The sequence below is a fragment of the Vipera ursinii genome (assembly GCF_947247035.1).
Source record: "Vipera ursinii genome assembly, chromosome: 1".
Taxonomy (NCBI): Eukaryota; Metazoa; Chordata; class Lepidosauria; order Squamata; family Viperidae; genus Vipera; species Vipera ursinii.
The window spans coordinates 54872693-54890317 of NC_139512.1; the positions used below are offsets into that span (position 1 = coordinate 54872693).

Here is a 17625-nt window from a genome sequence, read left to right on the forward strand (position 1 = left end):
CATCTGGCCCTCTCAATTCCTGGCAAATAGATGGGGAAGAAATGGAGGTAGTGACAGATTTTATTTTCCTGGGCTCCAAGATCACTGCCGATGGGGACTGTAGCCAAGAAATCAAAAGACGCTTGCTCCTTGGGAGGAAAGCCATGGCAAATCTAGACAGCACACTAAAAAGCAGAGACATCACCCTGTCAACAAAAGTGCGTATAGTCAAGGCTATGGTCTTCCCAGTTGCAATGTATGGCAGTGAAAGCTGGACCATAAGAAAGGCTGAGCGCCAAAGAATTGAAGCCTTTGAACTATGGTGCTGGAGAAGACTCCTGCGAGTTCCTTGGACTGCAAGGCGATCAAACCGGTCAGTCCTAGAGGAGATCAACCCTGACTGCTCTTTAGAAGGCCAGATCCTGAAGCTAAAACTCAAATACTTTGGCCACCTAATGAGAAGGAAGGACTCACTGGAGAAGAGCCTAATGCTGGGAAAGATTGAGGGCAATAGAAGAAGGGGACGACAGAGAATGAGGTGGCTGGATGGAGTCACTGAAGCAGTAGGCGTGAGCCTAGATGGACTCCAGAAGATGGTAGAGGACAGGAAGGCCTGGAGGAACATTGTCCATAGGGTCGCGATGGGTCGGACACGACTTCGCAACTAACAACAAAAAATCATTTTTCTGGCTTTGCTTATTAGCTTCTATACCTCATGGCATCTCTCACATAAGCTACACATTCGGAGTGAGCACCTACCACTATAATGTTGAATAATCAATGTGCATTCTAGAGTCTTTACCGTCTTGTCTCCTATTTTCTGGAACTTTACTCTTGAATTCAAATGTAATCATGTTACCCTTTTTTAAAAATGTCAGCCTTTATTTCATTGAATGTAATAGTATTATTATCACTGTTTCTAATTAGTTTCATAACCTTTATGTCCCAAGCCAATTCCTAGGCACCACTGACAATTAATTTGAAAATAATAGATTTTCTAAAATGTTTCTTGCTTTATCCACAATAAATCAGTGGAAGAAATAGTTCCATTTGTGAGTTCTAGTTTGTAAGGACTCTATTCTTTCTTTGTCTTACAGAGCAAAACTGTCTCCAAGATATTGATCCTCGTACTTCTATACAGCTTATATATGTCCTAAGATCATGTACTGTAGATACTCCTATCTATCTGCGCTTCTATTGAATCAGGAGCCCCTTCCCTCCTAGAGGCATACCGTTAATCCAAAATTATATATCTTTAGCCTTCAAGGAATGACTCCCTTTTCTGTCTTGCAGTGATAACTTCTTTCCCTTAGATACAGGGGTGTCAAACTGCCAGCCCGTGGGCTGGTTTCATCATACCAAAGCCGCACCCACCCGATTGCCGGCAATGCAAAAAGAGTTGCAATACGTCATGACACGTCACGTGACGTGGCAAGTTTGACACCGGTGCCTTAGAACTTCATTCTAAGGAGCAATCACACCTGGAGTAGAATGCCTCTTTTGTCACCCACGAAAACTTCTTTTCCCCAGTTTTCTATCACTCGCATGTCTCCCAGGGCAGCCATTTTGCCCTTAAAAAAAATAAACTTGCTCGTTGAGCGACAGAAGCTTTCTGCGGTGATTGCATACTCATGACTTCTACCAACAGGGAGATATGTTTACACAATACAATATATTATGTTTGGGTGAGATTTATATGGTTAGGTTTAGTAGGTGGCTTTTTATAATAGGAAAGAGGACTTAGCTGTCCTAGCATATTCTCCTTCTGTCAGATTCACTTGGGTGCTCAGTTTGGGGTCTGCTTAACTTATATATTTATCTGATTAGTTTTGAACTGCAATATGCATTGACCTTGGTTCCTCCTGTCACTGTATGGTTTTCCTAGCAACAGTAAAGAACTTGTTTGTTGTTGCTTTCTTCCAGGAAGGTTTTTTTCTTCCTTCTTAGTCTAACCTGCATTTTTGGAATTCCCCGAGATTCACCCATGCAGGTATTAACCAGGTCTAGACTTGCTTAACTTTTGAGCTCAGAGGAGATGACACAAATGTTACCATTTGCTAAAAAAATCTTCTCGTGGTTAATTTTTTTTTAAAAAAAATCCTCTTCTTTTGTTCTATTATAGATATAATAGGCAATAGTTTCTCAAAGCCTTGTGTTTGGAATGGACCTATTTCTCATTATTGAATTTATTTTCTATGTATTATAAAATATGAACTGGAATGTGTAATTCTTACATGCTTCATTTGCTTGATTGCACAACATACAGTTTAGGATATTCCACTACAGGTGGTTTCCACAACATTAAAAAATTGACAAATATATCACACTACTTGGAACACCTTATGACTTGCATTCTTAGCAGTCACATACTGTATACTGAAGTGTTTTAAAGCTGACTAGAAGCCATAGTAACTATCAGAACCAAGTTTCCATATTTATACAGTGCTGTCTGCTGCTGCATGAAGAGGATCATTAATTTAGTCCCTTCCATGGAGCCATTATTTTGCCACTTATGATCTGCATATTCTTGATATAGACTTAGAATTTCTTCATAGAAATACTAATCTAATCAAAACCATTATTACAGTCCATATCTTCTATTATATTGTTACTTTATGTCAGCCGGGAGGATATTAAAGGTGTGAGACTCTAAACATAAAATTTATGTTACATAATAAAACAGCCTTGCTCCTCATGTTTATAAATTTATTGAAACACTCATCTGAATATTTATTTAGCTTTTTTAAAAAAAATGTATATTCCATTTTTGGTGAAACACTTAAGATGCCCTACAACCCAACTCGGGTAATAGTATTAATATTTGTATTATTACAAATATTAGTATTTAAAAATATTTCAAATATTTGTAAAACTACCAATACCAAACTAACCAAAAAGAAGTTTAAAAGGGAATAATAAAATGTAGAATTTGAAAACACTGCTAAAATAAAACAACTAAATGACTATCAGAACACATTATAATATATCTCAACTTATCTCATTGGCCCTTAAAAGCTGCAGACATGCTTCTATGGCCAGATATAATACTTTAAAATATCTTTTCCTTGTTTTAGGTCATCTTGGAAAAAGTTGTAATAGACAGTTATAACTGTTTTCATTAACCTCTGCGCTGATCATTAGAGTTAAGCTTGAATGCAGTAATATTGACACAGAAAATATGAACAACTGTGCTTTTTCTGTTCAGTGTTTACTAATTTTCTGTTCGTCTTCACGTATTTTAACTGATCTAAAATAGCAAAGATTAATTCTGTATTACAAGTTATTACCTGCAGAGAATAACAAGCTGTCTTGTAAGGATCAAGATATAATTTTGGATATTTTGAAAGAAAAAAAGTAAAATTATTATGAAATTAACATAGGGTATAGGCTCAATTTGTTAGACTTCTGAAATACTATGTTCTGTTCATTTATTAGTTTTATCAAAAACTAGTTTTTGTATGTTTAGGGGAATATAGGCTGGTATTGAAGGGGCTATTTATAGGCTGAAAAGTATGTGTATATGCATATCTTAATCAAACCTGAGTAGTGGGAGAAAAGATAGTATTTTTTATGCAGAAACAATCAGTTAAAGAACTTACATAATAATATAAAGCAATACCCTTTCATTTTTATATTTGTGCTTTGTATTTCTATTCGTATAGATTTGCACATTAGGACTTTTTTATTTACATATAGAGCCATCTAAATTATGATAGTCTGTCAGCTTTTGCATTGCATTTCCCTCTAAATAGGCAATATAATTAAATGTTTGCTTTGACTCCCTGAATTAAATTAGTATTTAATAATGTATTGGCACAGCCCTAGTTTTAACAGTATTTCCAAATCTCCCATTACTTTGCAGTTTATTTATATCAGTGTTAACATTTTAAAAGTGTCCTGATGATGCATATTGTATCCCTTTTGTATATGCATGCAGATGTTTAATAAAACGTAAAAAAACCACCAGTATTTCATTTTTGGGAACCTTCTTAAATGCTGTATTATTTTACTAAACACTTAAATACTAGGAAAATAAAAATACGGATATAATACATACTAAATGCATACTTTTTCTGCAGACATGGATGATGCTCAAATCCTCCCACGTCCACCTCGCATCAGACATTTTTCACAGAGTGAAGAAACTCCTAGTGAAGTTTTTGATGCACTGAACGAGGAGCAGCCACTTCCAAGAAGTAGCAGCACATCTGATATATTGGAACCATTCACTGTTGAGCGAGTCAAAGGTGCAGTTCCTGTCATTGACGGTTCATCCCATCATGCTCCAAGCTTACAGAGTTCCACAGAGGCCTCTTCAATATGTAAATCCACTGAAAGTCACATTACCGATACAAATAGCAGAGAGTCCTCTCTGGAAGTTGGGGATAGCATTTATGATCATCTTTGTCAGTTGGTAGGCCCAGTAGAACTTGCAGATGCAGCCTTTGAACAAAACGAGTATGTTGACCTTGAAGGTGAAGATGATCTTCTTTCATCTCTGAGAGAATATCTTAAAGAAAAAGAAGAATTTTTCAGTAGCATTGAGATAGATAAGCGTGAGTCTTCTTCTCATGAATTTGTTGCAGGAATAAGTAGGAGTGATAATTTGCCATTGGATGAAGGAGAGTGTACAGACCAGACTGTTGCAAGTAGTACTATTGTTGCAGAAAATACCAATAATACAGAACTACAATTGGAACAAAATCAAACTGGCTTTATAAGTAATATTGCACCTACACAAGTAGATACTTCTACAAGAAACCAAGCTGATAATGCTAAACAATTAAATATTGATAAACACACTCAAAATCTGCTTGATCCCGGGTCAAGTATCCCTATTGACAAAGAAAGGAAGAGATATTTGTACAGACAAATTGCCACTGATGTAGATGTATCTGTGGAAACAGTATTAGCTGAAAAACATAAGAGTGCCCTCTTTAATGAAAAAATAACCAACACAAGTGTTATGCATGCAAAGAAAATGCCACATAAAGCCATAGTTAACCCTGAAATGCTTCAACTTACAGGCATGAGCAAAGTGACACCAACTAAGAGAAGTATATCTGAAACAGTAACGCATAAGGCTAAAATCATGAAAATAGCAGCTAAAAAGCGAAACAGTGTCCATGTTACTTTTAGACCTTCTACTGAATCTGTTCAGTTTTATAATCCTCTAGAAAACAAAGAGGCCCCATGGAAAGCAAGACTGCGTAAACTCAGTGGTTTCAGTAGTGGGATCAATAGCAGCAGCAGCAATACAAGTACAAGTACCAGCTCATCCTCTGGGGCTGTGCTGGTCAGACCTGGAATCTATAGGCATCTAGATGCAGTCAGTGCAACATCTGCTAACAGTAAGCAGAATAAAGAATCAGATGTTCCAGCATTCGCGCTGCAGAAGGAAAATGTTGGAATAAATCAAATGTCTAATCGTAGCCCACCTAAACCATCAAGTCAGGAGTCGGGACAACAGCAGGGCTCCCTGGGTGGTGTGTATAAATCTGTTGTACATGCTCTTTCGAAGCCGAAGGCAAATGTTTCCCCACAGAGGCAGAGCAGAGTGCCAGCAGAGGCTCCACTGAGGGATCTGTACAGTCATGTAATGGGCTATTTTGGAAAAAAAGCTGCAGGTGAGCACTAATACTGTGCAGCGCACAAAAGGAGAAAGGCAGCACCAGTTTGGCTTTACGCACCTAAAGCAAGCTGTTACAAAGCAATCAAAAGGCTTTGGGGTGACCAGTGCTTTTTCTTGTTTGGTTTTGCATGCGCAATGGCCAGCTGAATTTTTTTCCCCCAAGCCTAAGTTAAACGTGCAAACTATAAATTACTAATTTATCTTTTTTTTAAAAAAAAACATTTAATGAATCACTTTGCTGCTGAACACTTCAGGTAGGGAAGAGGAAGAGACAGTAAATCTACAAATAGATTGTATCTTTGCCATGCTTCTCTGGCATACCCTGCAACCCAACTATTTAGATAACAATTGGCATATATTTGGTTTCTAATAGAAACTGTAGGTGTAATATCTCTAGTACTTCTCCTTAGTTATCACTTACTGTATTTGAACTAATTGCAGATGCAATTAGGTTCCTGCTCCTCCTCCTCCTGAAAACAAAAATTTAAAGCAGATGTCATCATTTTATGTTTGGATTACTTCCTCATAACAGTCTAGTGTGGATTTTGACATTTAAGCAGATTCAAAATATGCTTTAGCGCTTTCTTGGTGCATTCACTGCAATGGATGCCCCACTTTTCATGGCAACATCTATCACTGCTTTTGTTTTCTGGAATCATAGAAGTGCATAAAGGAACCATGATAGTTCTTCTTGAGCTAGCTATGAGGCCTCTATGTACTAATAAAAATGGACAAGGCTGGCTGTCATTCTAATATCACTATTTTAGTCGATATGCTAAGTAACATTTTAAAAAAATAATCAGAATTACATTCATTTTCAGCAGTGAGGTAGGATTTTGGTGTTTTTTTTTTGTTTTTGTTACTTTGTACATTGTATGCTGGCATGATTAACAGAATGTTCTATAATGCATCCTGCATTGAGATGTTAATGCCATCTGAGGGCAGTCTTTGTTAGTATATCATAACAAATTAGTCAATAATGTAACAAATTATTTCAGATTGATTTACTTTATTATATTTAATGCATCTCCTTGCTGAAAATGTTTAGGTTGAATTCTAAGAATATTTAGAGAGGGTTTTTAAATTTTATTTAGTGCCTTGAAAGTGTAATATCAAAATCAAAATTTATATCTCAAAGTAGCAACACATTTACTCTTTGTTTTGGGGAGAGACAACATTTAATTAAATAAAAATAAACTAGAACATTTGAAACCTTCAAGGTTAAAATAACAAAATATAACAGGATGAATAACAATGTATAGCTTTGCAGTATTGATCATCACCTATATTCCCTTTTTAAGTATACAGTTTTTCATTCTGAATCTTGTATTATAGTGAAACATATAATTCAGTATATAAATAATACATATAATGTCAACCTTCCTGTTTTCATTAGCACACATTTGCATAGCTGTAGAGTATTATACATTCAGTGATATGAAGGAGTGAAGCAAGCATTAACAACTTTAATAGTGCTTATCTGTAAGCTTTCTTGCTTTTTTCAAGGTCACACTGGAGATTGACTAACACTTGCTCAGTGGTGGTGGGATGGGATGGTTTAATACTAATTCTTATAACTAAATCTGTTTTTAAAGAATATACTTTAACTGCATGTTCAGTAAATAATTATTTATATTGTTTAACTTATTTTATAATGTTTTAAAGTATTTATTGCTGAAAATGTTTTTTTTACTATATACAGTCATTCATTTGCTTTTAGCCAATAGGGAAGATATGAGCCAAAAACAGATCTCTCTTGGTAATGATAATGGCAGTAGTAATGCAAATATTCCTGACCTCATGGATGAGTTTATAGCTGAAAGACTACGCAGTGGTAGCTCTTTGGTAAGCTTTTAGCATTTTCTTTTATTGTAAAGTATCAGATACAATTATGATTATGATTGAGTTGCATAATTAATTTTAACTGCAAATGCTAATGGACTGGGAAATAAATAGGGAGAACTAGAGATCCTAATTCAGGAAGACAAATGTGATGTGATAGATATAATGGAATCTTGGTGATGTGATATTCATGATACACACATAACAAAAAGCTGTAACATATTCAAAGGAACATCTCCACAGAAAGAATGGGGGGCGTTGCATTGTTAGGCAAAGAAAAACATGCTCACACAGAAATTCAGATATCATCAAATTTTATTGAAATTGTTTGGATTGGGGAAGAAATGAGAGAGAAATGAAAATGATACTATTACAAGGGTTTATTATAAGCAACTTAGCAGTCTGAAGATATGGATGAAGAATTTTGCCATCAGATGATCAATCTTTCAAAGAGGCTTATGGTAGTAATAATAGAAAATTTTGATTATCCTTACCTCCGATGAGAATCTAATAAGTCAGAGGTCCAATTTAGGTAGATCTTATCTTCTCTCACTGACATCTTTATATTTCAGAAGGTAGAACAAAAAACAAGAGTGTTGGCTATCCCAAACCTATTCCACATGAACAGGGAGAAATTGATTGCAGAAGTAGCATTTTTAAAATGCTTTAGGAAAAGAACTGTGTTAATCTGTAGCAGCAAAGATGGAAAAATAGGAGCAATATAAAGAGGCCAGAATGGATTTATGCAGAACTCTCTAAAATGCTGAAGAGAAAGAGGAATATGTATAGGAAATGAAAGGAGGAGCATATGACTAATGAAAAATACAAGGTATTCTCCAAACACTGTAGTAATTGTGGGCTAAGTTTTAAATGAGCAGGAAGTCATGAGAGATACCTTAGAGTACAGTACGGGTGTCAAACTCACCCTGTCATGTAACGCGATGTATTGCAACTTTTTTTGCATTGCTGGGGTGGACACGGCCTCCATATGATGCAACCAGCCTGTGGGCCAGCAGTTTAACACCCCTGTCTTAGAGTGACCTAAGGCTTGTGAGAGATACCAAAAGCAAACAAACAACTAACTCTCTGGACTTTATCATAAATAAAAAGAAAACCAAAGATCCTGCAGGTTAGTTGTAAACAAAAAGTGGTGGATTGATCATAGTTGATTGTGTGATGAGAAGGTAGAATCTCTTATCTCCTATTTTGCATCTGTCTTCTCTCAGAAGAGAATGGAACTCTCACTGATCATTTTTCTGCCCACTGGAGAAAGGAGGCAATTGAGGCATAGATACCTCAAACTACATGAGGTAATTTAAATGAATTCAGATCTGCAATGAATCACATGCTAGAATATTGAAAGAACCAGCAGAGCTGACTGCAGAATTACTCTTAGCAACCTTTAAGAACTGCTAGGAGATTGGTAAGATCCTAAAAGATTGGAGGTCAATGGAGATTCTCAGTCATCCAGGTCATGGTTGTCCCAAAAGACAACTGCGCTTTCTTTGTTTTTGCTTGAAAATATTTCATGTCTCATCCATGAGCACCTTTGGGACAAAAGATTGGAGGAAAACAGAAGTCCATGTCTTCAAAAATGCTTTAGACCTATATGCATGATGTCTATACCAAGCAATGTTATTGTTATTATTAAATGGCATATATGTGAGCATTTGAATAGGTATGGTACAATTAATAGGGGTCAGCATGGGTTTGTTGCCAATCAAATCATGCCAAACTAACTTTACCTTTTTCTTTGATAAGAGTTACTAGTTGGGATATTATAAAAATACCATAAACATTATGTACCTGGACCTCAGCAAAGCTTTCAATAGAATACCTCATAGTATTTTCCTTAATAAAATGGTAAAATATGGGCTAGATGGACTCCTAATTTGTTGAAAGAATACTCCCAAGGAGTGCTTATTAATGGTTCCAGGAAGGTGTTGAGTATCACAAGGTTCTCTTCTGGGCCCAGTGCCATTCATGATTTTATCAATGACTTTGATGAGGAATTTGAAAGTCTCTTGTCAAGTCTGCAGATGACACAAAGATGACAGAGATGGTTCATATCTTAAAAGCTCTGCTTAGTTTTGAACGGTGGATTAAAATGAACAGGATGAAATTTAATAGGCAAAAATGAAAAATGACTGGACACAGTGAAAGACACAAATACAGGATGGCAGACACCTGCCTTAGCAGAACTACATGTGAAAAAGATCTGGGTGTTCTTATCAACCTGAGCTGAAACGTGAGCCAGCAAAGGGATGCAGCCTCTAAAAAGGCAAATGCTTCCATGAAGTGCATTAATAGGAGCATAGGATACCTCATGGAATTATGAATGGTCAGTTTAGAATACTATGTCCACTTATTTGAAAGGCTGTCATACAAAACAGGGAGTAGACTTAGATTCCATGCCTCAGACCAGAATAATAACCAGTAGGTTACAACTAAAAGGAAGGAGGTTCAGGCTATATATTAAAAAGAACTTCCAGACAGTACAATTATCAGCCAGTGGAACACACTACCACATGTGGAGGTGAGTTCTCCTTTCCAACAGAGGCTGGATGGTTATCTCAAAAATGTCTTGGTGGATCCTGCACTAAGCAGATGCTTGGATAAATGACCCCTGAGGTTCCTTCCAACTCTATGATTTTATGAGGTAAAGTTCTTGTCAGGATGGATTGGGGTGCAAATATCATAGTGTGTTGATTTCCCCCTCTTTAAAAATTGATAATTGTAAGATTCTGTCATTTCTGACTATTATTTTTTCTTAAATTACATGAAATATATTTATTAGAATGTGGCAAGAAGAGGAAGCAGTCCAGGAAGCTTAGAAGTACCAAAAGATCTTCCTGATATACTGAACAAGCAGAATCAAATGCGTCCTGTTGATGATCCTGGTGTACCTTCTGAATGGACATCTCCTGCCAGTGCAGGCAGCAGTGACCTTGTCAGTTCTGACAGCCACTCTGATTCCTTCAGTGCATTCCAGTATGATGGCCATAAATTTGAAAGCAAGTATATCCTCACTGAATCTTACATACAATTATATAAAAGGGAGTTTTAAGAAGAAAATTCAATTGCTGTTTGATAGGTATCCCTTCCTGGACAGGACATCTTTCAATCTAGTGGAAGCTTGTAACTGTGAAATGTAGAGGGGAGTAGAATTCTTTTATTTTCCCTTCAAGCCATCTCCCACATGCCTATATTCCCATCTCCCATGTATCTGAAGAATGGCCTCAAATCATCCAGAGCAGATGGGTAAGGTATAGGATGCTGCAGAAAGGGTAAATTGCTGATGATCATCTTCTTCCCCTATTCAGTTCATGAAAGCTTCCGCTGCATAAAAGTGTTTTCCGTCAACATAGGATGTAAATCTAAATTTGAAAAGGTTAATATTAGTAAATTAATGTAAAAATCTGGAGTAGAATCCACAAGGAAGACCCTTTTATCAAAATGTATAGTTTCAGAGCAGGAATTTCTATCTAATAGGTTTATCCTGCCTATGGGAAATACACAATTAAACAGATATTTTAAATAGTGTTTTTCGTATTACATAAGTTTGTTTTTCCCATAACATTACTATTGATGTTTCAAAGTACAGGATACATATGGCATCCAATAAGACTTAGTGAATATTCAGCCAATAGAGAAAATGATGTGAGCGTGTCCTTGGGTATATACCTGTCTCAACAAACTCTTTATCAATCAGGAACAGAGATAAAGCCTTCATTCTCTCCTGTTTACAACAGCATGAATTCATGATAATTAGTTCCTTGGGCTTATTTCATCAGAATTAGTCCTCAAGAATTATCTTAGTTGGCGAAGGTCCTTATTTGCAGATGTACATATCTTAAATAGATTCAGCATTTTGTAGTTGAAATGAAGTTCTCTTGATGAGGTCCTATCCTGGGCCTTCTTATACATACTTCTCTCAACAGATCTGTCTCCGGTGGCGAAACTTTCACCATCTTGCCTTTACATGTAAATGAGCCAACTACAAGGGAGCCAGTCTGCTATAGTAGTTAAGGCACTGTGCTAGGAACTCAGATGCATTGGGTTTTTTGTTCCTTTGTCTACTCTAATATATACCATATCCCCAAACATAGATAACAGTTCTTTGGCAGTTACCCTTGACTGTACATCTTAATAACATTACAGCAAATTACAGCAAATATATATATAAAAAAGTAGCAATAGACTATTTCAGTGATATAGTCTATTTCAGTGTTGCTGTTTTTATAATGGTAATGGCTCTGTTTTTAACTTAGATCTGAACATGGTCCTTTCTTTTCTTTTCTTGTTAGATTTCAGTTTATGTCCTGAAGGTGGCACAGCAACTTCTGCTGAATCTGATACAGGTTCCGGCCCTCAGCAGAGCGCTGAAGAACAAGAAGTGGCTAGTTTGACTACCCTCCACATTGATTCTGAGACCAGCAGTCTCAATCAACAAGCACTATCTGCTGAAGCAGCTACGATTACAGGTGAAATGAAGGGATGGGGGGGGAAAACCCTAATTGTAGATGCTTCTATCACTCTCCCATCCTACAGCTGTCTCTATTTAGCTTTTAATATATTTTGTTTAACCATTTTCTAGATAGTCATTCTATTATAGCAAAATCAAAACAAATTCAAGAACCCTTAAAGGTAACATAGATATTACTGTATGAGCTTTTGTGGATTAAGATCCACTTGCCATATGGTTAGTGCTACCCCATGGCAAATTAAGAGTGCCTTAAACCGAACGATACCATTCTCTAATCTTGCATATTATTAATTTGATTAAGAATTGCTTGGACATGGAGAATACCATTCCAAATGAAACAAGCTTTTCAGCATCCTGATGTGCTGCTGCAGTTCAGTCTTCCTTTAGTCACCTACTCATTGATAGTGTATTCTGGCTCACAATTTTTTTAAAAAAATTACATTCACAACTCCCTAGAAAAATAGACAGATCTTCAAGGCTTTCTGAAAGGTGAACAGAGCTGAGGCCAAGTTAATCTCAGGCAGCATGGTATCCTAGAGTGTGGACACTAGTATGGAAAACAGATCCCTGATTGGTGAGACCAACAATATATCCTTCCTACCTAACTTCATGGGATGAGTTGAATACTATGGGACTCTATTAGACTAAGGCAGTCCCTCAAATACCCCGACCTCATGCCATCTAGGGCTTTATATGTAGTAATAAGCACTTTCAGTTGCACCCAGAAGCAAATTAAGATGCAGTGTAGCTCTTAAAACAAACGTGCAATATGGAGATAATGAGGCATATCTATATTTGTCCCTATTGCTACATTCTGAATTAACTGAAGCTTTCAGATATTTTTCAAGGGAAGCTCAATATAGAGTGCAGTAATCTTTTGGGAGGTGGCCCAAGCATGAATGATCATATGTAGTGCTTCCTGATCAAGGAAAGGGTACAGTTAAGGAATAGCATAAAGCAAAGCATCCCCTGGCCACAAGTGCTCTTTAAACAAGAGTCTCAAGTGAAGGAGGACCCCCCAAATTGAAGGAGGACCCCCTCCCCATTCTGTCTGTGACAGTATAACCCCATCTAGAACTAAGGATCCAGGAGTCCTAAAATCCAAAGCCCCCCCCCCATCCTGCTAGGCTTGAGTTGAAATCTGTTTTCCCCATCCGGAATGCCCCCATTCCATTCCATAAACTCCAGGCACTGACAAAAGCATTATTTGATTGGCCTGGAGCAGAGATTTATTGCTAAGTATTGTCAGCTTATTGATGACAGCTCACTCTGTGCCATAGAGTGACCTTACCCAAAAGCTTCATATAGATATTAAATGGACATAGGTAGAGTGTTGAGCTCTTAAGGCACTCCCAGTGAAGAAGATTTGTATGGCAGACCCCTCCCCCTTTTCCATCCCCTATAACACTGGAACTGATCTCAGTGGAAAGAGGAGAATCAGCATAATACTATGTCCCCAGCATCTAACTCTTAGAGCCCGTACAGAAGAATGCAGAAGGCTTCTGAGAGGATAAAGAGAACAAGAATTGATGCACTTCCCCATCCCGTTCCCTCCTAAAGCAGGAAGTAGCCATAGGATACTCCAGGGTCAAAAAGTAATCTGACCATGATAGATTTTAAGTAATGGAAATCTTCCCCCAACTTCAGATCCTGTTGCCACTGCTCCAAGAGAAAATCAGATCCAAAGTATGACCACTGATGTACAGTATATTAAGCCATTAGTTACTTGGATCAGGTCTGGAAATCTCAGATGGGCACACCTCCAAGATGGGAAGTCAGCACTCATCTCTATCATCTATGATCCTACTTGAACATTACCATAGTTTAATTTCTATCATCTTTTCCTCTATATTTCCTCTACTGTTTTATTTCTATTTATTTCTACTAATTGTAAGAACCCTAAATGTACAGAAGTGTAGAAAATTATCAGTGAAGTAAAATACCTATAACTTTTAAACTAGCTTAATTAAAATTTGCTAATTCAATATAATGAGTACCATCTTGAAATACTGTATTTTGATAAATATTTAACTTTTATCATTACTAAGTACAGTATTCCATCAGTATGAAAAAGCATGTTGATATGTTTACAAAGCAGAATAAGTATTATATAACTATACATTTTATTCTGATAGCTAACATTTTTCCACAGGTTCTGAAAGTGCTTCACCAGTTCAGTCTGCTCTTGGATCCCGGTCCCAGACTCCATCACCTGCTACTTTGAGTGTAGATCACAATGAACAAAAGGACCTGCAATTGGATGAGAAGCTTCACCACTCTGTTTTACAGACACCAGATGATCTAGGCAATGTCTTGAATAGCAAACTTAAGACTATCTTTTCTTTCATTTCTAATTTAGTACAGACTATTTTCAAAAAGCTTGTATTTGGGCCATTTTTTTTGAAGTTGTATCAGTTACAAAGAGGCTTTATTCTCTTAAATAAAGCAGATTTTTATTTTTAAGTTAATGATTGACTGAAGCTACATAACCCATTCATAAATCTAATTGTGTAAACTCAAGATAGTTTACAACAGTAGAATTATCTTTCTATCATGAACTGTCAGGTGAAAATGTACTTTTTCGTACATTAACTGTCCCACTTCTCCAGCTTTCCTCCAAATTAGTGTGGCTAATAAATTATCTATCCTATGTATGCTAATTTTAGCTGGAATAGACAGGACTGTGTGGCCCTAAGAAAGCCTAATACAAGAAGTTACTATAATTCTAGGTAGTTCTTGGTGAATATAGCCTATAGCTTTACATTTGGGCATTTTATAACTATGCTGCTGCAAAATATAGAAGCCAGTAGTTGCAATGGGCATTAGTGTAACATTATTCCATGGTTCAAGATATAATGCATACAATACGATTTTTGCACCAGATGCATGCCATAATATACAAAACAGGTTTATATAATATTATGACAAATGAGAATGGAACAGTTAAGGAGGAAGCATAATCCAGTGCATACACCTTGGCTTCAGTGTTAACTAGAAGTTTATTTTCTAGATAAATGCAACACATTTAATGTAAAAAGGTGGACTACATTTCAGGTGTGCACATAAATGCAGTGCCTTCATTTTTCTGAATTTGTTCTAAGGCTAGTGTTCCATAGAATTCTCAGTTTGCTTTTTAAACTCCTTCTATTTCAGAACTGCTTTTGGAGGTAAGAAGAGAGGTTACACTGGGAAAATTATTTGGAAAGAGAATGCCAAGTGAGGGGGAAAAAGTAGTGTTCCTTTGTTTTTTTCCTGTTAGGTTAAGCATTGCTCCAATCTAGATTTAGATTTAGATTTAGATTTTATTAGATTTATATACCGCCCTTTTCCCATAGGACTCAGGGCGATTTACAAGGTGTTTAAAACATCAATACAAAAATTAAAAAACAATTAAAAATGATTAAATTGAGTTCCTGAAGTGGAAATATAAAAACCCCAATTAAAACTCTCAGCCTGGGCCGGAAAGCTCAAAGAGCCAGGTCTTCAGGTCCTGGCGAAATGAGCAAAGGTCGGGGGCAGTCCTAAGCTCCACGAGCAGCTGGTTCCAAAGGGCAGGCGCACCCACAGAGAAGGCCCTCCCCCTGGGTGTTATCCGCCGGCAGCCTTTTACTGCCGGCACCCTGAGAAGGCCCTGTGGGAGCGCACAGGACAAAGGGACCTTGATGCCGGCAGGAGGTGTTCCCTCAAATATCCCGGACCCAAGCCATTTAGGGCTTTATAGGTCATCACCAGCACCTTGAATCTCACCCGGAGGGCAACCGGAAGCCAATGCAGCTTGCGGAATAGAGGTGTTACATGGGAGTATCGGGAAACCCCCATCACAACTCGCGCGGCTGCATTCTGCACCAGCTGAAGCCTCCAAGTGGTCCTCAAGGGCAGCCCCATGTAGAGAGCGTTGCAGTAGTCTAACCGGGAAGTCACGAGCGCATGAGTGACTGTGCGTAGGGCATCTCGGTCCAGATAGGGTCACAACTGGCGCACCAGGCAAACCTGGGCAAAATCCCCTCTGGTCACGGCTCCTATGTGATCTTCAAAACTGAGCCGTGAATCCAGGAGGACGCCCAAGTTTCGAGCCCTATCAACGGCGGGTAACACCCCCCATCGTTAACGATGGAATAGGTTGGTTAACCCGAGATGCTGGTATGCACAGCCACTCAGTCTTGGCAGGATTGAGACGAAGCCTGTTTCTCCCCATCCAGACCCGGACCACCTCCAGGCAATGGGACATCACGGCAAGGACATCACTGGGTTGGTTCGGGGTGGAGAAAAAAAGTTGGATATCATCAGCATACTGATGATACCCCACCCCGAAACCACAAATGATCTCACCCAGCAGCTTCATATAGATGTTGAACAGGAGGGGAGAGAGAACCGACCCCTGAGGAACTCCACAAACGAGAGGCCTCGGAACGGATCTCTGCCCTCCCGTCAACACCGACTGCGAGCGGCCCAGGAGATAGGAGGAGAACCACTGTAAAACAGTGCCTCCCACTCCCAACCCCCTGAGACGCCGCAGTAGGATACCATGGTCGATGGTATCAAAAGCTGTTGAGAGGTCTAATAGGACTAGGACAGAAGAACAACCCCTGTCCCGAGCCTGCCAGAGATCATTCACCAGCACGACCAATGCCGTCTCCGTGCTGTACCCGGGCCTGAAACCCGATTGGTACGGGTCAAGATAATCAGTTTCCTCAAGGAACAGAGGAAGCTGATGTGCCACCACACTCTCAACAACCTTTGCCAAAAAGCGAAGGTTGGAGACTGGACGATAGTTGTTCAAAATCGCTGGGTCCAGGGCAGGCTTCTTGAGAAGGGGCCTCACCACCGCCTCCTTCAAGGCGGTAGGGAAAACACCCTCCCTCAAAGAGGCAGTTATTACTGCCTGGAACCAGCTTTGTGTCTCCTCCCGAGCCGCATAAATCAGCCAGGAGGGACACGGGTCCAATAAGCAGGTGGTGGAGCTCAGCCTCCCCATAATCCTGTCCACATCATCAGGGGAAAAAGGATCGAACTCAGTCCAGATAACATGTTCAAGACCGTCCGATTCCTCCACGTCAGACTCTGCCCAGTCAGAGTCCAAACCGGCCCGGATCTGAGCGATTTTGTCCGTCAGATGGTGACTAAACTCCTCAGCCCGACCCTGTAAGGAATCCTCCCTCACCTCCTGGTTAAGAAGGGAGCGAGTCACCCGAAACAGGGTGGCCGGGCGATTATCTGCGGACGCGATGAGGGAAGCGAAGTAATTAGCCTTTACCGTCCTCATCGCCGCGAGATAAGACCTTATAAAGGTTCTTAACTGCAATCGGTCAGATTCGGATAGGCTGGACCACCAACCGCTCTCTAATCTAACAAATACTTGTACAAATAAGTTCCATAGTATATTTCTTTGCTTTGACTCTCTTCACAAAAAAGGAACAGATGCCTGATAATGTGTGTGTTTTTTCTTCTTCCTACAGAAACCAGTGATTTTCCATCTGAATGTTGCAGTGTGATGGCAGGAGGAACCCTGACTGGCTGGCATGCAGATGTAGCTACTGTAATGTGGAGACGGATGCTAGGAATTTTAGGAGATGTCAATTGCATAATGGACCCTGAAATACATGCTCAGGTGTTTGATTACCTTTGTGAACTGTGGCAAAATCTTGCTAAGGTAATGGAGAGAATTTCAACTTGAAAATACTTTAAA

General features: G+C 38.6%; 1 protein-coding gene across 4 annotated transcripts in view; it reads left to right on the plus strand.

Moving 5' to 3' along the window:
• Positions 1–17625, plus strand: part of RALGAPA1 (Ral GTPase activating protein catalytic subunit alpha 1) — a 142167-nt gene that overhangs the window by 50903 nt on the left and 73639 nt on the right. For all 4 annotated transcript variants that reach the window (XR_014492269.1, XR_014492270.1, XM_083360894.1 and 1 more), the window contains 6 exons: positions 4059–5606; positions 7332–7456; positions 10251–10467; positions 11761–11937; positions 14092–14244; positions 17396–17589. Coding sequence is in view for 2 of the 4 variants with exons in the window: in XM_083360894.1 (XP_083217020.1) it covers positions 4059–5606; positions 7332–7456; positions 10251–10467; positions 11761–11937; positions 14092–14244; positions 17396–17589 (2414 nt within the window). In the remaining 2 variants the exon portion in view is untranslated. The remainder of the gene's footprint in view (positions 1–4058; positions 5607–7331; positions 7457–10250; positions 10468–11760; positions 11938–14091; positions 14245–17395; positions 17590–17625) is intronic.